Consider the following 25,273-nt stretch of genomic DNA (forward strand, 5'->3'; position numbering starts at 1 on the left):
GAAAAAAAGTTTCAATTTGGTTTTATTTACAGGATATGGGAAAGAGAGATCAAGCAATATACCAAGATATTTGTACAGATGAACCACCTCAATTTCATTTCCCTCAAGAGTGGACACTGCGGGGAGTACTTGCGGACCCATCTGATCGCTTCTACAACATTTTGGGTAAATTACAATGTCCAATACTGGTGAGCTATATTTAGAACAAGTCTGCAGGCTAATCATTTGGCTTTGGGGGTGAACTGGTGCCCACGAGCAGCATATTTATAACCCCTGATTTAGTCTTCTGTTCAGCTAACATTCATGGGTTTTCAATGTGAAAGGAAAAGGAAAACCCACGCAATTAAGCACAGTGAGAGCATGCAAACTTCACACAGCAATGCTAGAGTTAGAGCAGAGCATAGAGTTGAACCTCTAATCTCTGTGCTGCCTTGTTCTGTTCGATACTCTTTTATATTTGACACAGCTAATACAGTGTATTATTGAAAACGAATATTGGGAACAACTAAAAAGGCCACCCCCAACCACCCAAATGTGACCTTATGATAGTCCTCTGCTGTGATGAATGTAGCAAAACAAACATAAAATCGGAGGTATTTATATGTACTTGAAACTAAAGTTGAACAAGAATAGCCCCGGTAGATGAGTTTGAGGTAAAATTATGCAAAACCTGCAAGCGCCGTTATTTGTACCATATTTGGTGCGCTGGCCCTTTAAGAGCGCCACGGCGCCTCTCAACTCGCGGCAGACATTTTCAATGCAAGATTTTTTTCTTGCATAAATTATGTTCATGACGTAGTGGCGAAAAGGGCACATTTCTGGCGATTCCCACCGACTTTGTGCCTCACATGGGAGCTTGTGAGGCGCTTGGAGGCTTTTTTTGGAGGGCGGGGGGTATGAGCCGAAGTGTTGGCATCGCGGCGAGCCGAAAGAGAGGCCAGATGCCCCAAAACATTGCAGCCCTCCTTCTTATCAATGCAAATGGCTTTTGTGTGTGCAGCCACTGCGCCTGTCTGGGAGCTGAGATGCATTTTTAATTAGCTGCGACTGAACCAAACTGTGACAAGGACCTTTTAGAACCGGTAAGTTGGCCGTTAAGAAATGACAAAAGAAAAAATACTCATAAAAAGCACGACTCTTGTCGCCTCGTTCGCGTGCAGCGGTCAAACTGTGACAGGAAATGAGTTTGGGTTAATATGCAATGCTCGCAATTAGCATAATTTATATATTTATGATAAAAAGAGAGCGATTCGTAACGGTGAATATGGCAGTCTAGCGGTGATGTCCTGAAGTGACCGACGAGACTTTTATTGGTTGGAAATGGGGGGCTGGTGCATGGCGGCGAGACCATTAACACCCGCTAAACTTTTGGCACATCCGCATGTTTTAACGGCACCCCAGTGGCAGGAAAAGCATCACACCCGTTTCCTTTTTGGTGTTCAATTTTTGCATTCCCCTCATGCCCGCCATCAGTGGAAGTTCTCCAGCCCCCGTCTTCTCTGCAGCCAAGTGCAACACAGTGGGGCCTGTTTATAGGCCCCCGTAAATAGTCTGCCCCATAAATAGCCAAGAATACTAAACGTTACATGTGTTTCCATTAAAATTAGTATATTCTGAGAGACCGATATGCCTGTTTATTCGCAGCCCAGGAGGATAGAGGTGGTGCAGCCAAGCCATGAAGTCCCAGGACCCTCCTGTCAGAGATGCCCCGCTTTCTGTCAACGAGCAGGTAACTCACTTTGCAAAGAATACCATCTACTTCTGCAGACAGTTGAAATTTACATGCATACCACATACAGAACTCAGAACAAAATTCCACTTGGGTCACTTCTTAGATGTGCACTTTTCAGTGGGCTACACACCTGTGGCGGAGCCAGAACGTGGCTAATGGGTTGGCCTGAATATTTCTCTCACTAAGCACAATCCTCCTGTCCCAACACATCGTATATTCAAATAAAATGACAACCACAATTATGCCATTCTTAATATTGAAAAAAAAAAAAACACAGCAAAACGCAAATTGAAAAATAATTTAATTATAATTAAATTTTTGGATTTAAATTACTTTTTTTTTTTTTCATGAATATCACTGGGTGGGCAGTATGTCAATCTGGGTGGGCCTGTGCCCACCCACAGCTCCGCCCCTGCTACACACATATGGAACACTACATATAACGAGACCACACACACGCTGACCACAGACAAGATGTCTGTCAGTATCAACACTGACATGTGAGAGGCAGCGTGGTGGAGCAGGGCATCCATATGTCCCAACAATCTAGAAAAATGCATAGTATTACAACAAGTTAAGTGAGAAGAAGAAACTAGATTTACAGTAACCATAGTTGGAAACTATATTTCAAATTTATCTCCTTGTCTTTTTATTTATTTATTTATTTATTTATTTATTTTTTTTTTGCTGAATGATTTGTGAGACGCATTATGCAAACATCCAATGCAACCATTTGCTCCTCTATTTGTGTTCAGCAACAGAACAAGCTTCAGGTCACTTCCTTATTGGCTATTGTTCTCACGTCACGGAGTCAGTTGGTTTTTACCACATACAAGGTTTTATGGTCATAAATATTAAAAAAGTTTAACCTTTACGATTGTTGGCCCCGACTATTTTCTGAGCTGATGGGTGGAAAAATCATTTCTAAAATACACCACACAACAGGACAATCGCTCAGGGTAATTATTTAGAAATATCCAATAATCAGGCTTTGCTGATTTTGAAGGTTGGGAAATGCACAAATTTGGCCTGGTTGTCGTTAGTGTGCAAACGTCTTTAGGGATACAATGTTAGGTACACAATACTTTGTAAACAGTACATTCATTAAGCAAGTGTCCTCCCTAACGAAAATCATTTCATTTAAATGAGCTGAAAACCACCAAGAAAATCAATTGTACAATAGGTTGCTTGCAACCTTTTTTTTCCCAGATGTTTTTAACCGTCCAAACATCAATTCACTGAATTAGCCAGATGATCTTTTGTAGTTTACTGTATAAGGCACTGCATTGCCCAAGTGAGGTAGAGTAATTCAAATGTTTTGCTCTCAAATGGCACAAAAAGGATCTGCGTTATGGCAGACAAAACAAAACAACACACATGTAAATGGGTATCTTAAAATTGGAATCTCTTCCAAATCTGGATGAATATCCCAGTGTGTAAACATGTGTGCACTGTATATACTATTTCAGTATATCGCTGGCATCAGGCCAAAAACATCCATCCATCCATTATCGATACCGCTTATCCTCACAAGGGTCGCGGGGCGTGCTGGAGCCTATCCCAGCTGTCTTCGGGCAGTAGGCGGGGGACACCCTCAATTGGTTGCCAGCCAATCGCAGGGCACACAAAGACAAACATCCGCACTTTACGTTCCTTGCACCTGTTTTTCTTTCTTTTTCCTGAAAGAAAGAGTTTGGACAGCCCCACTTTAAAGTGGAAGTCAACCCAAACATATTTTTTTCAAGAATATGTTCTATGCAGGTACACTAGTTGAAACAAGGCATTCTGATTAATATGGATGTCTCTTTTGCAAAAATGTGCAAATAACACAGCATCATCATTGACTCCCTGTCCTACTTTGTATGCTTTATGTATGATAAATCCTGCCTTGCAGCACTTTGCTTTTTTTCATGATCTAAAAACGGCTGTTGTGTGTGGATGGGAAGCATTGCTCTTTACTGGTGTGCCAAGGGATGTCTGAAAGAAAGCACTGCTTGAGCTGCTTGTTGGCTGATGCTTACCATTGTTTGTTTGTTTATGTTGCTGTACTCATGCTCTCCTCATTTGTGTTTTAACATGCTCAGCTTCTTTGTCCTCCTTTAGCTGTTCACTGTCTGAGCGCAGAAGTCTTTTTTCAGCCATTTAAACCCCACCATTTGAAATTCCCTGCCAGAGGCGACCAGGTATGCATCCTCTTTTCTCGCTCTCTCTCTCTCTCTCTCTCTATACCTTGTTCTTCAGTCACCTCACATCTCAACCTTTCATATTTGCATTTCTTTAGAATCAAATTAGTGGGTTAGTCTGGTTGGAACTTATCAGATACAAGAAAATGCAGCCCAAATTGTACCAAATCAAGTTTCGCAAAGTCAGACTGAATACTGTTGTTTTAAGTTGAGTTATGGCAACATCAGACAAATGCGCCACAGTTCCACCCCTCGAGTTTTACATCTGTGTAAACCTGTGATGGGAATTATAATCAATTGATTGATTGACTGATTGTTAAGGATTCGAATATCGCTATAAAATGACTCCATTAAGTAAGTGTTGCGTTTTCAGTACTGTGAAGAGGCTGAGATTTGGGAGGCGTATTTCGTCCCCCAAATTTCTCCCAACTCCGTATTGTATGGCAGCTGAGACATTTACCTTGAACGTTGTCATCCATTTATCTTCAACGGGAATCTTTTCAGGTTAGGCCTTGTAAGCTCCAGGTGTGGTATTTCCTACTGTGCAGCTTCTCTTGATTGCAGCATAATGGCCTCACATGGGTCCTAATTGACCCGTGGTTGGGTTTTGTAGTTTGTCCATCACAGAATTACGAACGATCAATAGAACAGAACAAAACGTCAGTCAGCCCTCTGTTTGATACTTGACCGTCCCTTTGTCTTCAGGTCATCGTGATGTCCGGCCACGAGACGATACGCGTGCTCGAGGTCGAGGTTGATGCGTCTCTGTCTTCATCGGTACCTGAAGGGAAGAGGAGTGAGGGCAAAACAGAGGAGGGAGAGGGCCAACCTGAGGGTAGCCGCCCACGGGATGACCATGGCGCACCCCAAAACACTGGAGCAGTTGGTAAGCTGAAGCCGCATTTTTGATTTTCAATTTGCATGTGAACGAAATGCGGCTGCCTTAACGCCTCATCCGCAGTAGCTGGCAAACAGCAAGTGACATCAGGAGAGGCGCCAGCCCACGCCGTCCAAACCCTCAGTCCGACTGTGCCCATCAGTCTATCCTTGCCGCAGCCTCCTGCGGCCACTCTGCCCATCACCGTGCAAGGTTGTCCGCAGGTATGGCTTTCACAAAGGTGTTCACAATGTAACGTCCCTATTCTGAAAATTGACAGTTGATTTTCCAAGTCAAAATCATATGATAGTTAGATTAATCAAATTCCACATGATTATCAATCAAGATATATACACCATCACTTATTATCACCAATATAGATCAAATGTTTAACACGGTCAACAAATGACTGAGAACAAGTTGATCCCTAACATAACAACCTCGTAAGATAGTAACGTATGATCAATAAATTGATTATATTTGATATGATATGATCCACAAAATTGTTAACATGGAATTGATGTAAAATTACCGTGTTAATACAAACATAAAAGGAATCAAATGACGCACTCTTCACAAGCAATTAACATTTCAATAATTATTAACATGTAATCAAACAGAATATTATCCATCCAAAATCATTATTAACATGTAATCAAACAGAATATTATCCATCCAAAATAAGTTGGGTGAATTCAAAATTTCAGGTAATGACCAATAACGGCTCACCTGTTTTCTGAAGCTGAGCCATGATTGGTCATCGCCTGACCCTGAGCAGTTGTGATGTCATTTTCAGTCGACAGAAGTGACAAAATGGCCACCCCCCGAATAGACTAAAAAGGGGTGGATTTTGCTGCTTAACTCATATTCCACAAAATCAATATTCATCAGAATGCCGTGTTTCAACTAGTGGGCCTGCTGGGAACATATTCTTGAAAAAAAATATTCTTGAAAAAAAATATGTTTTGGGTTGATTTCCGTTTGTGTTTCATCCTCCGAGTTAATGTGTTATTTTACCGCACAGGTTCTGTCACAAGAAAATTTGGCCTCTCTGATGACTGGCATGTTGGCCCAGACAGGCTCTCTGGGCCAGCCTCTGCTCATCCCCATCAGTATGGCGGGCTCCATCGGTGGCCAGGGGGGTCTGGCTGTTCTCACCCTGCCCACTACCAATGTGGCCACTCTGTCCGGACTCGCCGCCGCCGCCACGCAGCCGGCAAATCTCCTTAAACTGCCCTTTGCTGGCCTTCAAGGTAATGATCATGATGACGGTTGACAATGATAATGTTGCCAATTGAGTCTTGATTGGTACAAGCGGGTCAAAACCACATGGTTATTTTATTATGATTATATTAGCCATTTAACTATGATGCTTTGATATTGTGGGCCACGTGACGATCTACGCGTTGCACAAATTAGTTGTGAACTTTGAAACATATGTCGGACTGCCATAAACCAAGGACCCTATACAGTAATCTCATGTTCAGATATTCAAATTCATCTGAATCACGTCCAAACATCATGGTCTTGGTAAGGCTGCACGATTATGCTAATCGAATTTTAATCATGATCACAATTTGGGCTGCCACAAATAAAGGAAAAAAATCGGTGGCGATGTTTACATTTAAAATGTGGACTAATCAAGCACTTCAACCAGCAGTCAGCCAAACACCAGGGAGCCAACGCATGGTTAAGACTTCATTAATCTGCCTAAATAATAAACAAGTGCACCATGTTGATGAGCAAAGAAAGTACAGAACAAATTGCAGGTGAGGAGCTCGCGCCTGGAAAAGGACTGTTTGTCTGGACTTGTTTCTTAGTCAGTGCAAGTAATGTTAAGATAATGGCATATTTATTCAGTTAGCCTTTCGTAAATGTTGAATTTTGGGGTCATTGTTAATTTTTTTAAATGATCATTCATTCTAAAATCATAATCCGTTCATTTTAAAGTTTACATATTGTTTGTTGAAAGTAGTAGTACATGTTTTCCCTAACATGGTGAATAACCGTGATGCCGGGTAATAATTGTGATTACAATATAATCATGATTGTTATTTTGGCCAGAATCACGCTGACCTAGCTCTTGCTCATTTTACCCTCAGCTGCAACAGTTCTGAATTCAGTTCAGCCTCCGCTACAAACCGGCACGCAGGCCGTGTTCCAGCCTCCCGCGGGTTCCATGCAGCCTGTGCAGACAGCCCTGCAGCAACCTTGCGCTGGCTTGACGTGTCAGTCCACACCAGCCACTATCATCTCTGCTGCTCAAGATGCAGTGGCTCAAGCCACACCAGCAGCAACCGTGGCCGCCCAGTCCAACATATCGGTGGCTGCGCTGCAGACGGCAGGACTCTCGATCAATCCCGCGCTGGTAAGGAAGTCAAAACTGGGATTTGCCTCTGACTATTGCGCATGACTTCACTTTTCAGTTGTTTATTAAAATCATGTTTTTCTGCTCAGATCAATGCGGCATCGCTGGGAGCGCAGACCCAATTTCTTAGTTCCCTCACCTCCAGTCCCATTATCACCAATGCTATGTCCAACATGGCAGGCATCACCAGCCAGATTCTGACAACCACACAGGGACAGGTTGGTCTAAACCTAAATCTGAAGAGAATACAACTGATTTTTTTTTATTTTATTTTTTTTAAAGGGACCATGCTGTATTTATGCTTTCGCCACATTTTAGTAGTGTTCCCATGCATCCTAATAATAGGCCACTGCATTCATCTGTAATACTACACAAAGGATAAAGAATTAGAGCAAACTTAATTTCCACTTGTCACGCTTCGTTTAAAATCACTCTGTTTTGGGGGGGCAGATCAGATTCCATTGTATTTTCAAGAGTGAATGCAGCATTTATTCACCAAATCTAAGATACTTGTCAATTAATGCAATGGTGTGGCACATGAAAAAAACAGACCGCAATGATATTGTCCCACATTGTTTTTATTTCACTACGCTGTGTGTGTATTTTAAAAAAAAGTTTATTTGGCTGTGTGTCTGCTTGTTCTGCGCCTGCGTGTGACATATTAAGTACATTTTCGATACAGATTGGCTGTCACTGACGCAACGATGCCAAAAGTTCACTTCAGTTTATCACGGTGAAATGGACGAAGGAGCAAAATTATCGCTTCGGTGACTCGTGAAGACTTGGCTGGAAAAATCGGAGTCATAAAACTTATCAATTGTCACCAAAATTGACATGCACATCTCTACTCTTGCCCACATACATCTCTGAAAATATCAAAATGATCGCCTCAATATTTTCTTATTTCTTAGGTCATTTCTGTTTTATTTTTAATCTGTGTGTGTGAGAGTCTTCATCCCCTTGGGCTGGTGTGTGGGGGTGTTTTTAAACTTATGTAAAAGCACTTTGAGTTGCATTTTTTGTATGAAAAGTGCTGTTTAAATAAAGTTTGTTAGCTTGTGTTTCATTGATATTTTGGCGTTTACGGACACAAGCGTTTTCCTCATTAAGCTGTAGTGAGTGCCTCTGGAGACGTAGATGTTATAATATCCATAAAATCCCAAATATGGTGGCGATTATTTTGATGGTTTCCAAAGTGGAAGTTGGCATGAATAGACATGTGCATGTGAATGTTGCTAACCAGGTAGTAGTTTTCTGACATTAACCAACATTGAGCTTTTTTACATGAAACGTTTTGCCCTGTCGCGGTGTGAACAAATTCCTCAAAACTCCAGGTAAGAAAAACAATTGGCTTTTCCTTCTGAATTTTCACTCACGAGCACAGCTGGCATGATGATGCCTTCTCCGTGCTACAATCGCTGTTGCCATAATCAGGCTTCCACAGAGGAGCGCCAGGTTCACACCAGCTTTCTAATGATGTTATTTGCTTCACTCACACTGCATGTGGCTATTAGTGCTTGTGTTAGTGAATTAACACGTCGTTTATCAATGAGACTCATTTGCATAGAGGTGGGCAATTTTTCCGCCAAATATATGCTTATTACCTCATTTAATTATGCGCAAATAACACTAGAGCACGAGACACAATCTGCTTGGCAGCGCAGTTATTGAGGCGTTTCGTCATCTGCGTGTGCTTTCTGATTTTGCTCCATTTTTACCACTTAGCACCACGTAAAAGCCAGGCAATCCTTTTAGTGAATTCGCTCCTCTATGTTCTTGATATTGATAAACGGCTACAGTGTTTCCTTTTAGTGTCGCTGGACTCCGGCCATGTCTTGACAATGGCAGATCTAAGAGCCTAGCTGCCTAATCACAAGCTGAAAAACTTGGCAATTGTGGCAATTATTATGTAAATTAGAAGTGCAGAATGGCTCCCTCACAGACACATTATCAGAAATGGGCAGAAAAGAAAAGATTTACTTGTTTATTTAATGTCACACTTAATGGTTGGGCGGTCACTCCAGAGATTCGAATACGGTATCTTAATACAAGCAATTCAAAAGTCCATTTCATAATATGTCCCCTTTAAATGAAAGATTACGTACAATGTCTGGTCTCCAAATACAACATGATAATGATAATATGCTATAGTTGCTATTTAAAAAAAAAAAGTTTAGTATTATTTACATATTGACCTGTTTACATATATTTACAAGCACAACTGATGTGTTATTGGCATTGATGTCTTTGCATGAACACATCATGTACAAATGACAAGTAATCTACTTAAAGCCCTTTTAACCCCTCGAAGAAATGACTTACCCTAACTTCCAAATACTAGGCAGTTCATACATTGGGGCAAAGGGCAGGATGGTACTGGCCCCAGTTAACATGCACCCTACTTCTGGAAAAGAAAAGTGTGTTTTGGCCACAATGACGAATACTAAGCAATCTTTTCCCTTCCTCAAGCACGCTATGCTGTCCTGGCCTCAGTACTGTATTTTCGGCATGATACAGTTTCTTACGCATACACACATGCATGTGTGTCCAGTTTGACCCCTGTCACACAAACTTGGCAAACACTGACAGTTGTGTTTTGACCGCGTGGCCTGGATAATGGATACGGTGTCTGACTGTGGAGCAAAAGTTTGAGGGTTTAAGTCCCTTTGTCGTTGGGTGTCTTTAATTTGCCTAAAATAATGACAAAGTTGATTTGTATGTAAGACAGATATTAATTATCACTGATATAATGAATTTGTTATGTTAATATATTTGAGCATAGTCAGATGTGTAATTGGAGATTTTGACATGCTCCTGACAAACAATGTGGCAATTATGTGAAGCACTGTCTGTTGTAATGGATAAGGCGTCTGACTTTGTGTCAACAAATTGTAGGTGAAGTCTTTTTGTGGTCATGTTGCTTTCATTAATTTTCCTAAAATGAAGAGTAAAGTCTGAATCTCGGGTGGAAAAATCCCCCTCTGGTTTCAATGAAGTTCCATTATATGATGTCCTTCTTGAAATGATTGCATTTTCTGGTGAGCGGGTTGATCAAATATTTAAAGAAAGTTTTAGTGTTATACATTGCAGTTTATTCAAAGGTATGACTCTTTCTTTTTTGCCTTGAGATAAATCTATAAAGTATAGTCGCTGTGACTGGTAAAGACCTGAAAAATACACTTTCAGTCTTGTGCCGTCATTCAAAATCCAATTTTGACACTTTCTAATACGAAGTTGTTTCCTTATGTTTTGCCTATGAGACATTTTTTCCAACTGTTCCCAGGTGATAGGAACTCTTCCTTTGTTGGTGAACCCAGCCTCTCTGGCTGCGGGGGCTGCCACTCCGACCCTCCCCCTCCAGGGTCTGCATGTCCAGACGGTCACCCCGCAGTTGCTCCTGAACACCCAGGGCCAGATTTTTGCTGCGGTCGGGAACGGAGCCGCCGCGGTCGCAGCTTCTGCTGCTGTTCTTCCCAAAGCTGCCGTCCCACCCTCGCCTTCCAAAACAACCACCCAGGTATACATGATTCTGTGTCTCACTTAGTTTGCATCTTTGGGTCGCAAAATGTTACTCATTTGTTCTGGTTTGTACACGATGCCTGGCAGGCGCCGGGAGCAGCTGCCGCCCAGTTGCCAGTTGTCATAGCCCCACAGCCGTCGGTCCTCAAGAGCACCACCTCTCCGTCCTCATCGCTCCCCATCACCTGTGGCGATATAGCAAAAGTGGGCCAGCTTGTCAGCAGTATGTACATCTGCCCCTCTGATGCAAACACAAATTAGTATTATGTTATGTACACTCCAATTTTATGTACCATATGTATTCCTCCCCCCTTTGGCAGAGCCCCATCAGGCCGCCAGCAGTGAGGAGGGCATCAATCTGGAAGAAATACGAGAGTTTGCCAAGAATTTCAAAATCCGTCGGCTCTCGTTGGGACTGACGCAGACTCAAGTGGGACAGGCTCTGACTGCTACAGAGGGCCCGGCCTACAGCCAGTCCGCCATTTGCAGGTGAATTACACCTGTTTTTGTCATCTTTTTTTACAAACAGGGAATGGCATTTAACACATTTCAATTGAGAGGGAAAATATACAGTTAAATTCTCCCAAGGTAGCAAAGTAATTCACCAACCTGGTAAACCTTTACTACAGACTGGGTTGTGCGTTTGGACGCGCTTGTAACGGCAAGCTTTGCTCTGCTCTGTTGAGTTCATGTTTTGTGTTCTACGCAGTTTAATTTGTCGTGTAATCAATGTGATTATTTGTCCCGCCAATTATTGATAATCACTGATATCACGTACTTATAATGTAAACATACTTGAGCAGTACAATAGTGCAAGTCATGGTATATGCATGGTCATATAGGCGAGAGTTGTTGTTGTTGTTAAAGCGCAAGTCAAGTCATCATTTTTCTTCGCAATATGTGCCTCCACTAATCTTGACATTATATTCTGATTAATATTGCATTAGTGGAATAAGAATTAAGGAGGTTTATCCGCCTGTTTTCAGCCATTCAAGGTGGCTGACATTATGCAGCTCCGCCCCCTGCTGTCGACTAAAACTGACATCAAGTGCCCCTCGGGCTTGCAATGCAAATGACATCTTGAACTTAAGACAAAAAAAATATTTGAACAGTGCAATACTGATGGTCATTGTTGGTTTATGCATAACGTCAGAAGCGGCATTCATAAGAGATGTTGACACATCGCTTACAAATCGCTTGGCGTAAGGCTGAGACCTCCTATGTCTAACTTAGGTCATGGTCATGTTTTCACATATCAATACTATTGGTCAGTCCCAACATGGGTCTGTTATTTTTACAAATTATTGACCAATGGAAAGCATAGAAAATGGCCTCATGGCACAACAACCATGTCAGGTTTTTTTTCTCCCTGATTTTGGAGATTCCAAGTTTCTGGCCCAAACCAGCGAAATACTGTGATACCCTTAGTCAGGGCTATGTGGCCTAATAGTATTAGGTGTCTTCTGATCAGAAATTTGAGCGTTCAAGTCACTTTGTAGTCATGTTTCTTTAACTTCCCTAAAATTAATAGTAAATCTGGTATGAAATAGTCATACCACATTTTAGAATGTATCACCTGTTGTTGGGCAGATAAAGAAACATGTGTGGTAGGCTCTGACTGTCAGGTATTCACCAATATTTTCAATGAATTTTATCATTATTTACACAAAAAAAAAATGGTAACACTGCAAATGTTGTTCATCTAAACACATTTCAGAAGGTCAACAGTATTTTTTATATAGATGTTTTTTTTTATGGCCTTTACGTTTAATGATGCTGCTGCCTTTACATTATCTCGGGTAACGTCAGATGGCTTGAGAGGTAAGCACATTTAAGTTAAAAAAAACATTATTTTGCCCTCAAATTAAAATTTCTATAATGGTTTTTTGATTGCTGTGTTTGAAAAATTATATAAAACTATGAAAACAGTTCACACGTTTTAGTGGTTTAGTAAGCTACACCATGAGTCTATACAGTTAGCCTGATGCTAGCTCAAAACAGCTGGGGGATGCATTTCTTTCAAAATGGTGGGCTTGGGATAAGGGTTGAGGAGTTGGAAAGGGCAGTGAAAGAGGTGCAACAGCGAAAGACCGTACGTCAGGTTAGAAAGGAGATGAAGATCTGCAGTATGACCATAAAAAGATATATGGATAAGAAAGAAATAGGCTTGGTGATACAGCTAGAAGGGAGCACAAGTTCACATTCCCCTGCAGCATTGACAAGTGGAATGTCCAGTAGTAAGCTAAATCTGTGAAGATATTCAGATGCAGTTAGGTGCTCATTTTGGAATATAAATTTTGTTCTGACCATGTGTTCATGTGGCGCTAGGCCTTGTTGAAGGAAATTGGCCTTTGATGATCTTACTACTTTAAATAAACATTTAAATAAACAAGTGCTTTTGTATTGAAGTTGTTTTGCTTTTATGTAGCATTATTGTTTGTGAGATTAAAATGATCTTTTTTACTTCAATTATCAACGGCACAATTTACCCCAGTGATTTCTGACTAATGGCACAATTTACCCCACACGAGGGGCAAGTGCCAAAAAAACACTTTTTTTTCTAAAGCTATATTTCTCAAACAGTTGATTTAAGATCCAAAGTGATTTCTCCCAGGAATGCACAACATCCTTAACTATATGTACATTTTAGTTGGAGGCATTCTTGTGTAAAAGGCACTTTAAGTAAAAATTGGCACTACTTACTCCACTCTACCCACTCTACCCTAATGCTTTTTTTAAGAGTAAGTCAACCCAAACATATTTTTTTCAAGAAAATGTAATATGCAGGCCCACTAGTTGAAACATGAAATTCTGATTAATATTGCGTATATGGAATATAGCAAAATCCACCTGTTTTTAGCCATCCTAGGGGCTTGGCCATTTTGTCACTTCTGTCAACTAAAAATAACATCACAGTTGGTCAGGGCTCAGGTAATGACCAATCACGGCTCACCTGTTTTCTGAAGCTGAGCCATGATTGGTTGTTACCTGAGCCCTGAGCAACTGTGATGTCATTTTCAGTCGACAGAAGTGACAAAATGGCCACCCCCCTGAGATGGCTCAAAACGGGTGGATTTTGCTGCTTAACTCATATTCCACAAACAAAAGAAATATTCATCAGAATGCCTTGTTTCAGCTATTGAGCCTGCATAAAACATATTCTTGAAATACAGTATGTTTGGCTTGACTTCCACTTTAAACAAACCAAAAAAAACTTGCAATGCCCAATTTTCAGAGGTCCTAAAATAAGTCTGTGTTGATGTGTTAAATGAAAAGTTTTTCCGCTGCAGGTTTGAAAAGCTGGACATCACCCCGAAGAGTGCCCAGAAATTGAAGCCGGTGTTGGAGAAATGGCTTGCCGAGGCCGAGCACTGGAACCAGAAGGGCCAGCAGAACCTGATGGAATTTGTCGGTGGCGAGCCGTCGAAGAAACGCAAGCGGCGCACCAGTTTCACGCCTCAAGCAATCGAAGTCCTCAACTCCTACTTTGAGAAGAACTCGCTACCGACAGGCCAGGAGATCACGGAAATCGCAAAGGAGCTCAACTACGACCGAGAGGTGGTGCGGGTTTGGTTCTGCAACCGGCGACAGACGCTGAAAAACACGAGCAAGATTAACATTTTCCAGGTCCAGTAGAAAATGGAATTTTGCAGATTTTGCTGTAAATACAACAACATGAAGTTACACATAATCTAAGACTCTGTGCAAGTACAGTACTAAAGTGAACCTTTGGGTTCTAAGGCTGAGTGTACAGTATGTGTGCATGGTCCTCCCATTAATGATAACATACACACATTTAAGTCATGTGAATTTGTGTAAAAAAGTGGCATTATTGTTCATATTTGAGTACAGTGGAACCTCTTAACGTGGAGCATACCAATGTTCTGTTCAGGAAAAATACCTCCAGAAATTGCACAAAACGTCAAAGTTTGAATGCGAGATGACATCGCAGGACCTCTGTTCGGCTTGTATAAAAACATTAACTCTATAGAGTATTTTTTTTCTTTGGCTTTTTGTGGTAAAACTCCACTGTCACCACCATACATGACATCACTGTGTCAAAGTAGAACTGCTGTTTTACAGTGACAAACTTATTTTTACACTTGTATGACAGTTAAGAATGTTAAACAGTTCCTTGTGCAGATACGGTTTATAATGGTATTTTCAAGGTGACAGTTTGACCCTGGCAAATTGCTTCAAGTCGGAGTGACTTCAGAGGTTCCACTGTATCAAGTTTATTGTCATAATGGACAATTCCATTTGCTGCGTTTCGATGCAGCCACAACACAATTCTGCAATTGGTCAGGGACAATCATCTTTTTGGTATTCCTTGATAATCATAATAGCTGAAGTCAACTGTGTTGATATGTTTTTTTATACTAGTTGTTGATGTTTGAAGTTGGTACAAGTCCGAAGCTAATTTTAGGCTATTGCTTATAAGACCACTAATGCAAAGTTTGTGTTTTTAATACAGTTTGTCCTTAACCTGTATGATTTTATCACAATGTATTGCTGTTTTCGTGCCTTCTCTTTTTTTCAGTGGTAACAAACCTTGCTCTTCATTTCAAGTCATATGAGTTCTTCATTTTATCAAAAATGATTAACAATTTAACTTTAAAAAACGCCCTACATGCGTTTTAGATCAATGTAATGGGCCAAATATAAATCAAGTTGATGGAATTATTACATATGAGTTATGTGTAATGACTTGAGTGGGCGTGTTGCATGTGCGGGAGGATTTTTCCGTCTCTACTAACTGACAGTTATGTTTAACCTCTATGTTAATTGTCAAGGATTCTTTGCACTTTATTGACGCCTGAGAAGGTAAAAAAATATATGTTACGAATTGTTTTGTACTGCGAAAATTGCAGCCATGTTGGTGGGATTTATGAATTTCTGAATTTTACAGTCTTTCGATATTGAAATGTAGCAACACTCTTAACACAGAGCAGTTACTGTCATGCAGGTTGAATATGAATCATGGAAGATTAGGTGATTAAAACAAAATGCCATACAATAAGTAAATTAGTTTTTTTGCTATTCTGACAAGGCAATCATACATCTATTAGACAATAAATGTTTGGTTTTGCTTGCGAAGCGCTTTATAGAAAGATGAAATATTGTTATATAACATTAACCTAAGTTATATATATATATATATATATATATATATATATAATACAAATTAGAGAACTATGGTATCTATAATTTCTTTTGCTTGACTGGAAAGTCAAGCTTTTGCAAGAAGTGAGGAAAAAAATAAGTTGTTTTTTTGTAAAATGTAAATAAACTGTCTTTAGTAATTAATGAGTGTTGATTTGTGATTATACAGTTTCACGCTCAGACCAATTGATCCTAACAGATAAAAGATGCTTTTATTGAGATTGAATCGGACGGGAGGAGGTGTAGAAAAACTTTTTTGCTCAAGGGCCACATTTGATTTTTAAAACAAAAAGATGGGCCAAGTGTTTTGTAGATGACGTTAAATAAAAGGTTCAAATATTTATAGTGTTATTTAATAATAGAATATTGGGTGTTCATTCCCAATGTTGTTATTCATAATAACAGTCTGTGTAAAATGGTTTTGTTCATGCTTTTGTTACTTATAATACATCTAATGACAACATATTTAATGATATTAATGGATAAAACAATTTGAATAAAGACATTAATAACCAATTTAGCGGGGAAAATGCAAAACAATATTGCAACAAATATTACACAATAAAATCTTATTGTAATTCTAATAAGGTAAATTCACTAATTAAAAATATATGTAGGCAAATAATCATTCATACTTATTCATCCCTATGGAAAATGTCGAACCTTCAATGTATTTAGCATTCATGTTTTAGGAATGTGAAAAGATGCCGGAGAAAACCGACACAAGCAAGTTTAGAACATGTAAACTCCACACAGCAGCCTTCCTATGCAAATGTCAAATTGTTTTCATTAGAAAATGTTTCCTCGGCGGTAGGTGGCAGCATTGTGCTTAAAAACTAACACGAAGAAGAGCCATGCACGGAAATTACGGCAGCTCGGTTTCCTAAGATGGATAAATAAACAAAAGGAACATATTTTAGTCCGACATTTATTTTGCGGCCCATTTCGGCTCATTAACAATCAAAGAAATGCGTGTTGTGAATTATATTATGTTATCGTGAAACTCATGTAGAAATTCCAGGACGCGCGAATTGTTAGGATCGCTGTTGCTAGCTGGTTAGCGTGACTAGCTCGACATGTTTATTTTAGTACTGGAGAGACGGCACACGACGTGATGGCATGATAACCTCACACTATTAGCAAGCAGCTGTGCTCCGCTTCACCGAAAGGTAACCCGCGCAGACCTGCTCAAATGATAATAATTTGTAACGTGGATAACAGTGTTGTGGGAAAAGTTCAGTGCGCGGCTAACATTACCGTTAGAACTTCGCTTGCTCGCCATTATTACCAACTCTTGCCCTTTAGAAAAAAAAGTTGTTACAGTTATGTGGAAGTTTAACTCCGTTTTCTTCACTGAAGGTTGAAACTTGATTGAGGGTGCTATCAGAACCGAACCCTATTGAGATCTGCACACAGTCATCATGGCTTGGGCTCTGAAGTTGCCTCTCTCCGACGAAGTGATTGAATCCGGACTGGTCCAGGACTTTGATGCCAGCCTTTCGGGCATCGGTCAGGAGCTTGGTGCTGGGGCATATAGCATGAGGTACTAAAGCTGTTATTATGAAGTAATGACTGCAGTCACTGGAATGCTTCTGCTTCGGATGTCAAACAAATTGCATTTTTGACCTTGTCATGTGTCATGGGTCACACACTGAGCAACGCGACCAAACGGCACTAAACATGAAGTTGCGTTGCTGCGTGTGCGTGGTTCTGCAACTAATTTTCATCAGTTGCCAACCATCCGCAACGATCTTGGCTTTAATTCCGACTCTTGCAAATGAATGGTGTCGCACCGGTACAGACAGTTACGGCCAATCAAAATGCTAGGATAGATAACATGATCTTGTAAAAATGACGGTGGTAGGTGTGCAGGGCTGTCCGTAGACAGTACTTTGTTCGCAGTTGCCCAGTTCCGCTCCAAACAGCTCCTAAATGGTGGCATTACATTTGAGACAGTGCAACTGCTCGAGCCAGTGCAGCCAGTGAATTTGTGGATTTCTTGAATATTTTTTGTAGCTAACAAAAGTTTTGCTCCACACTTGAGCCAGTCAGTAATATAGTGAAAATGAATGGGATGAATATTTACTTTGCAAGTCAATTTACAGTGTCTGCCCTCAAATTTTCTACTTGTGCGCCCTAAAATTTCAGGTTAGGAGCAACTGTGCTCCTAGTAATGAAAGTTAGTCTAGAGCCCTGAATTTTAACAAATTATAGTCGGTGACTGACCCTCGCACACCTCTTGATGTTTCCATACTTGCTGCAACAACAACAAAAAATCTGACCACTGCGGTCTTTTTAAAATAAATGTTTCCAAAATCTCGTTGTATGTATGTTCTTTTTTGTAATTTTAATGAGCTACTTTTTACCTTTTTACTTGGCTTTTAAATGTGTAACTCTTTTGTTTGTAAGTGCTTAGAAATATTGTATTTTTAATTGTGAAGCAACTTGTATATGAAATGCGCTTATACAGTAAATAAAGCTGCCTGGTGGCGGCACGGTGGTTAGCACGTCCGCCTCACAGTTCAGAGGTCGTGGGTTCAATCCCGGCCACGGCCTCCCCGTGCCTGCGTGAGTTTTCTCCGGGTACTCCGGTTTCCTCCCACATTCCAAAAACATGCTTGGTAGGTTATTGGACACTCTAAATTGACCCTAGGTGTGATTGTGAGTGTGGTGGTTTGTTTGTCTCTGTGTGCCCTGTTATTGGCAGGCAACCAATTCGGGGTGTCCCCCGCCTACTGCCCGAAGACTGCTGGGATGGGCTCCAGCACTCCCCGCGACCCTTGTGATGATAAGCGGTATAGATAATGGATGGATAAAGCTGCCTGACCTTGCCTTTTTTATGGAGACATATTCTCCACTCTGTTTCATTGTCAAACTGGTCTGCTTCACGACCTACTGTTTGCATTGTAAATTTCTCTGTTGAGAAGAGAGGTGTGAGTCAGCCCGGATACTTCGATATATGTTAGCCTTGCCTTGATTAAGATTAATGAACTGCAGCAGGGAATGTCCAATAGGGAATAAGAAGTTACACACGTACATCCATTGCACTTCTGTAAATGTCCTAACAGTTGTTCTGTGTTTGTCTGACCTTTAGCGACGTACTTGCCCTGCCCATCTTCAAACAGGAGGAGTCCAACTTGCCTCCGGACAACGACAACAAGATCCTTCCCTTCCAGTATGTTCTGTGTGCTGCTACCTCACCAGCTGTTAAACTGCATGATGAAACACTCACCTACCTCAATCAAGGTCAGCACGTGAATACCAGACATTATACTTACCGTATTTTCCGGACTATAAGCCGCTACTTTTTTCCTAGGTTTTGAACCATGCGGCTTATAGACCGGTGCGGCTATTCTGTGGATTTTTCTTCTTTGGGAATGTTTTGAAAATGGAGCAATTTGGCAGTCAACCAATGTCACGGAATACAGTAGATAGTTTCTGACCTTGGGTGTTCCACTGCATTAGTTAAGATCAGAAAGTGGAGTGGTTTTCTGTGTTAACCATGTGTTATTCCTTGTGCACGTGTCATTGCAGGGCAGTCCTATGAAATTATCATGCTTGATAATCGAAAAATTGGTGAACTTCCGGAAATCTCTGGTAAAATGGTTAAGGTGCGTTACTCAGGTGCATGTATGTAAACCATTTTATGTTTGTGTTATTTTTGCCGTGGGTGTTCATTCAGCATGGTTTCAATATTATATTTCAACTGATTGCCAAAAGATGATCATAGGAATATGATCAATGCATCATTTATATCACTAAGCTTATGTTGCATTTTAACATGGCCTGAGCGGCATCACCGCTGGCAGCAGCAAGAAGAATGTGCAAATAGTTTATTACAACTTTTTTTCTGCCTAAGCAGGCAAAACCGTATGATGCTAATGACACAATTGCCTTCCAAACCTACCAAATATGATATTATCAGATTTGTAACCAGGCCTTAAAAGCATATGGATGAAAAACAAAATATATATGTTATGTGATTGCAAACTGCACAAATCAAAATACTTTCCCTTAATCGATTCATTACTTTTCCCCAGGATTGTCCTCAAGTGTGCATCCTTTCAGCAACGTTAACACAAATCTCTGTAATATGCAAATGTATCTGATAAGCAGAGCATCATTCGCGTGGTGTTTCACGACCGCCGACTTCAGTACACGGAGCATCAGCAGCTGGAGGGCTGGCGCTGGAACAGGCCCGGGGATCGCATTCTGGACCTGGGTGAGTGCCGGAAAAGTGTCGTTGAATGTTGTTGTTGCAAACTGCTCTTGTATATTTAAAGCGGAAGTCAACCCAAACATATTTTTTTCGAGAATATTTTCCCAGCAGGCCCTCTAGTTGAAACACAGCATTCTGATGAATATTGAATGATAAAATATGAGTTAAGCAGCAAATTCCACCCATCTCAGGGGGGGCCATTTTGTCACTTCTGTCGATTGAAAATGACATCACAGATGCTCAGGGCTCAGATGACGACGGAAAATGAGTGGTGAGCCACTCAGCTAACGAAAAATCATGGCTCAGCTGCAGAAAATAGGTGAGCTGTGATTGGTCATTGCCTGAGCCCTGAGCAACTGTGATCTAATTTTCAGTCGACAGAAGTGACAAAATGGCCGCCCCCAGAGATGGCTAAAACCTGGTGGATTAACTCTTATTCCACAAATGCAATATTTATCAGAATGCCTTGTTTCAACTAATGGGCCTGCAGAGAACATATTCTTGAAAAAAATATGCTTGGGTTGACTTCCACTTTCATGGATGTAGTGTTTTTGAAACAGATCATGTATTTCCTTTGGGAAAAGCTAAGCCTTTTAGAAGTTTGAAAAATAAAAAAAATATCAACCAGTAACAAAAGCTGTGAGCCAGAAAATCCGCACAATGATACAATGTATTTTCACCTCTCACTGTTCTTTTAAACTACTTCCCACTATTTGCAACAGCAGTGGATACAGCATTGCCTTGTCTTTTCTTAAAAGCCTGTTGTGCATTGATCTGTTGCAGATATCCCCATGTCAGTCGGCATTATCGACCCACGGGCTAACCCTACTCAGCTTAACACTGTGGAGTTCCTCTGGGAACCGTCAAAAAGAACCTCAGTTTTTATCCAGGTAGCATGATTATTTATTATTATTATTTAGATTATTCAGGTCGAATTTCCAAGTGTAATGATTTGTCACCTTTGTGTTTGGTTTCTGCATCAAATTCTATCATCTGTATGGTTTTCAACAATGGTAGGTTCACTGCATCAGCACGGAATTTACCATGCGCAAGCACGGCGGGGAGAAAGGGGTTCCCTTCCGCATCCAGATCGACACATTCAAAGAGAACGAGAGCAGCGAGTACACCGAGCACCTCCATTCCGCCTCCTGCCAGGTCAAAGTTTTCAAGGTGATGAGTGGAATGACGAGAGCCCTGACACATCCAAACCCACACGTCTGCTGGTATTTGTCTATGTGGATGTGCAGTCAGGTCAGTGACTCCCATGTCACCTCTTTCAGCCCAAAGGTGCGGACAGAAAGCAGAAGACTGACAGGGAGAAGATGGAGAAGAGGGCACCACAGGAGAAGGAGAAATATCAGCCCTCGTATGAAACTACAATCCTCACAGAGGTTAGTGTATTAATAACCTTGCTTTCATGTTCATGAAAATAAATCAAAGCTTTATTTAGAGCAGTGCAGAAATGTGTCCTTATCAAATGTTATGGGAGTATTGTTGTTGCCAAAATGATTCAAATGATTGCTCTGTGTACTCACATCTTGTTGCACGTCAGCTCCGAAATGTAGCTAATAGACCACTTCGAGAATTCTTTTGTAAAATCATTTCTGAACAGTGAGTCGAAATCTGTGAACGCCTCCTGAACCTTCCTTGTTCTGTTGGACCAGCAGCCTTGGCACCACAATGCACAACAGGCCCACTTGATGCATTAACAGAACCTTTGGACTCTTGACAGTGTTCCCCTTGGCCCGAGGTCACCTATGTCAACAACTCCCCATCTCCGGGCTTCAACAGCACACAGAACAGCTTCCCAGTTGCAGAAGGGTAAAAGAGTGTTCTCAGCGCCATCTCATGCTTGTGGCTCCTTTTTACTTGCTAACACAATCATTCCATTTTTCATCCGTTTTAGAAACGGATCACCAATCCACCAGCCTGAGCCTGTTGTTCAAGTAGCTGACGTAAGTACAATAGCATTGCACTTCAATGTGTATAAGAGACATTTTATAAATATAGCACATACGGAAAGGTCCAGGAATTTGCCTCATGTGGATCAACACTGGCTGCGACGGAAAAAGAATGGTTGGCCACTCAGCTAACGACCAATCATGGCTCAGCTTCAGAAAACAGGCGAGCCGTGATTGGTCGTTACCTGAGCCCTGAGCAACTGTGATGTCATTTTCAGTCGACAGAGAGTGACAAAATGGCCGCCCCCACAGATGGATTAAAAAGATGGCTAAAAACAGGTGGCTTTTGCTGCTTAACTCATATTTCACAAACGCAATATTAATCAAAATGCCATGTTTACACTAGTGAAGGCACATATTGCAAAGGAATTTAGGGGGTTGACTTTCACTTTAAGATGTGATACATGCTCATTAGGCGACAAACAGTATTAAAAGGTACCTGTTTACTTGTTGACGCCGCTCAAATGACTTTGTTTCCCTCTTAAGAATTTGTTACCTGCGGCGACGCCACAAGATGCACAACAGTGGCTTCTCCGAAACCGCTTCTCGCCCTTCTCTCGGCTCTTCACCAACTTCTCAGGTAAAACTCGCTCCTCGCAAAAGATCGCAGCAAAAACTGTGTTGTATATAAAACAAATGGGCTCCAAATGGTCCAAATCATTCTTAATCGTCAACGAGTATTCTTTGTTGTTGTTGTTTTGTTTCAACGATAACAACTTTGCTGATCTGTTTTTAGTATACCTGAGTGTGCATGATTTTTTTTCCTTTAAGTGTTAAGTTTTGATTTGTAATTGCCAGGAGCAGACCTGTTGAAGCTGACCAGGGAGGATGTCATTCAGATCTGCGGCCCAGCAGACGGCATCCGACTATTCAATGCACTAAAAGGACGGTGAGTACATCTAGACACCATGCAGTCTTGCGATTGCTTAGTGGAGAAGGGGAGTAACTGAAAACGGACCATTTAATTGTTCTGTTGTATGTGTTGCGGACAGGGTGGTCCGTCCGAGGTTAACCATCTACGTGTGCCAGGAGTCGCAGCAGGCACGCGATCAGCAGACCAAACATGAGAATGGAGATGTCGCCAACAACACACTCTTTAGTCAGTGCACATGACCTTGTTTGCTACTCGAAAAAAGAAAGTACAGTACGAACGTTAGATATTTAGAAGGAAATTTAAGGAGTTTTCTTCAATTGAAAATGAAAGAATATTCATGATCATTTACTCCAATTATTCCGTTTTTTTTGGTATACTTTGTTACATCAGACAGTACTGTACCCAAGGGAGCATTAATTTCCACAATGTTTTTGTTGTTGTTCAGAATTATTGACGGGCGCGGATTGTATTTTCCGCTTGCAGTATATCATGCAATCTACCTGGAGGAGCTGACTGCTACCGAGCTGACAGAGAAAATCGCTCAGCTATTCAACATCTCGCCCCGACAGATCAACCAGATCTTTAAACAGGGTCCCACTGGCATCCACGTGCTAGTCAGTGATGAGGTGAGCACCTGGATCTTGACATACATCCATCATGCGTCAGATATTCTAAATGATTGTTTCTTGCTTTGATTTAGTATCAATAAGAATACAAAGAATACTTGAACGTTTGAACGCCCGCTAAAGAGATGGGTGCAAATATACTGATTTGCTCCACTGTTGCGTAACCGGTGGGTAGAAGTGTAGAATGACTCTCTCATAGACACATTTTTAGAAAGAGTCAGATAAAATATTTAGTTGATTGATAAATTCCATGCTTAATTGGTGAGCAGACACTCCAGTGACCACAACTATTTATGTCCAAACAATTAAAGAAGTCTATTTTCCAATGTGTGCCCTTTGAGAACTGCTATAGAGGCTTCAATAAACATGAACACATTTAATCTTTGGCTACCTTGCCACCGTCTGTACACTCCAATCAAATCCATTTTTGACATGTGGATTCGAAAGTTGGGTAGCCAGTGGTGGTGGACTGATTTGTTCTCAGTCTGCACCCATTCAAAATCCTGAATGATGGTTAATGAAGGTGGCGCCGTATGTATTTGGAAGCATTTGCATTCATTATTTTCCTTTGTCATCTGCCTGCATGCACTGGTGCACTTGCTGTTACACGTGAAATGTGTTTTGAACATTTTTCTCTCTTCTACTTCCTAGATGATTCAAAACTTCCAGGATGAAGTTTGTTTTGTTCTGGACACGATGAAAGGTATTTGACCGATTGATCTGTCAACATTTTCCCGATTCTGTGACTTTTTGTTTTTTTGTTGCCATGACTGTTTTTGTTGCTGCAGACGATTCAAATGATGGCTACCACGTCATCCTGAAGTGAACAAGATCCTATCGGCCCTTTCGTCAATCCAGCTTCACCCTCCTCGCTCTTTCCAGATGACATGGAGACGCCCGCAGGAAGCCTCTTGAGGCTGCTCGGCGGAACACGAAGCACCTGGTCTCTTACTGTCTTACTTGGGGAGGGAGTGACTCTGTTTCCACGGTGACAAAGAGTCTCCCCTGTTCTCACCCTGCTGTTCTCTCCCCAACATGACTGCGTTTTCTCCCTCTTTTGCTTAAGTCTCCAGCGTCAGTATGGCTGGTGTGACTGTTGCGTCTGGTGTGCCAAACGTTGGCGCTTCAGAATCACGGTTTTCTTACTTAAAAAAAAAAAAAATCCTAAACTGGAACGCAGCTCAAATCAGTGCTAAGCGAATACATTGTGTTGGACTGGGATATAGCTGAAAGACCGGCTAATGGCCATTTACATCAGGGGCTTTAAGGGGAAGTGGAATCTAGCTATTAACACTTCTAGCATCTACTAGCTAGTAGTTGCACTAATTCTGATACTGAATAGTGACTAAAAGCTTGGTGCGTGCAAATGATTGAGTTATTTAGCACAAAAGCATTTTAATTAGCCATTCTTGGACAACATTACATTTGAATAGATTATTATTTTAAAGTATTTTCCTAACAATACTTTCAAAATTTTGAAGTCTTTATTTGTATACATCCGAATGCTAGCAATACAAGTAACATGGGGCACACCAGAGTTGCCTGTGAGAGTTTACGTTCTGTCCTTGGTATCATGATTAGATATCTTTCCCAGCTTGTAAGCCTTGAAACGTACGCAACTTTGTTTCGATTCACCACATGTTGTCTCTTAAATACCAGCAAAAATGAACGTCTTTTCTATTAAAAAACAACAACAAAAAACACAACATCCTTTGTCAGTTATTCTAGTATGCGGTACTCCTTGCATTTGA

General features: G+C 41.0%; 2 protein-coding genes across 3 annotated transcripts; both read left to right on the plus strand.

The window, feature by feature from the left end:
- The first annotated feature begins 735 nt into the window (after window positions 1–735).
- On the plus strand, window positions 736–15,986 carry pou6f1 (POU class 6 homeobox 1). Its single transcript, XM_086026221.1, is given in 13 exon segments — window positions 736–1,082; window positions 1,645–1,729; window positions 3,836–3,871; window positions 3,873–3,915; window positions 4,621–4,801; window positions 4,877–5,016; window positions 5,817–6,045; window positions 6,895–7,160; window positions 7,250–7,378; window positions 10,444–10,677; window positions 10,767–10,902; window positions 11,000–11,168; window positions 13,970–15,986. Coding segments are annotated over 12 exon segments (1,935 nt in total). The 5' UTR covers window positions 736–1,082; window positions 1,645–1,703; the 3' UTR covers window positions 14,316–15,986.
- Window positions 15,987–16,666: 680 nt separating this feature from the next.
- Window positions 16,667–25,222, plus strand: tfcp2 (transcription factor CP2). 2 transcript variants are annotated; one of them, XM_086026231.1, is made up of 16 exons: window positions 16,667–17,011; window positions 17,202–17,385; window positions 18,937–19,088; window positions 19,377–19,453; window positions 19,959–20,064; window positions 20,845–20,951; window positions 21,079–21,231; window positions 21,342–21,452; window positions 21,794–21,882; window positions 21,968–22,016; window positions 22,509–22,602; window positions 22,821–22,911; window positions 23,015–23,121; window positions 23,380–23,522; window positions 24,174–24,225; window positions 24,311–25,222. In XM_086026231.1, exons 2-16 carry the CDS (start codon window positions 17,264–17,266, stop codon window positions 24,346–24,348), a joined length of 1,491 nt encoding a protein of 496 aa, XP_085882357.1. In that variant the 5' UTR covers window positions 16,667–17,011; window positions 17,202–17,263; the 3' UTR covers window positions 24,349–25,222. The 2 variants fall into 2 exon arrangements, 1 of the variants encoding a protein (XP_085882357.1); XR_015086242.1 differs by lacking the exon at window positions 24,311–25,222 and having other exon boundaries at window positions 23,342–23,522.
- The last annotated feature ends 51 nt before the right edge of the window (window positions 25,223–25,273 follow it).

This window comes from Filicampus tigris, chromosome 1 (genome assembly GCF_054856515.1).
Source record: "Filicampus tigris isolate MCC_2025a chromosome 1, RoL_Ftig_1.0, whole genome shotgun sequence".
Classification (NCBI taxonomy): domain Eukaryota; kingdom Metazoa; phylum Chordata; class Actinopteri; order Syngnathiformes; family Syngnathidae; genus Filicampus; species Filicampus tigris.

What these genes read in the sequence shown, in the direction of transcription:
- tfcp2 (XM_086026231.1), top strand. Translation starts at nt 17,264, where the DNA reads ATGGCTTGGGCTCTGAAGTTGCCTCTCTCCGACGAAGTGATTGAATCC. An exon ending in CGCCAACAACACACTCTTTA is followed by an intron (nt 23,122 to 23,379) that starts GTCAGTGCACAT and finishes TTCCGCTTGCAG; the next exon opens with TATATCATGCAATCTACCTG. An exon ending in TGTTCTGGACACGATGAAAG is followed by an intron (nt 24,226 to 24,310) that starts GTATTTGACCGA and finishes TTGTTGCTGCAG; the next exon opens with ACGATTCAAATGATGGCTAC.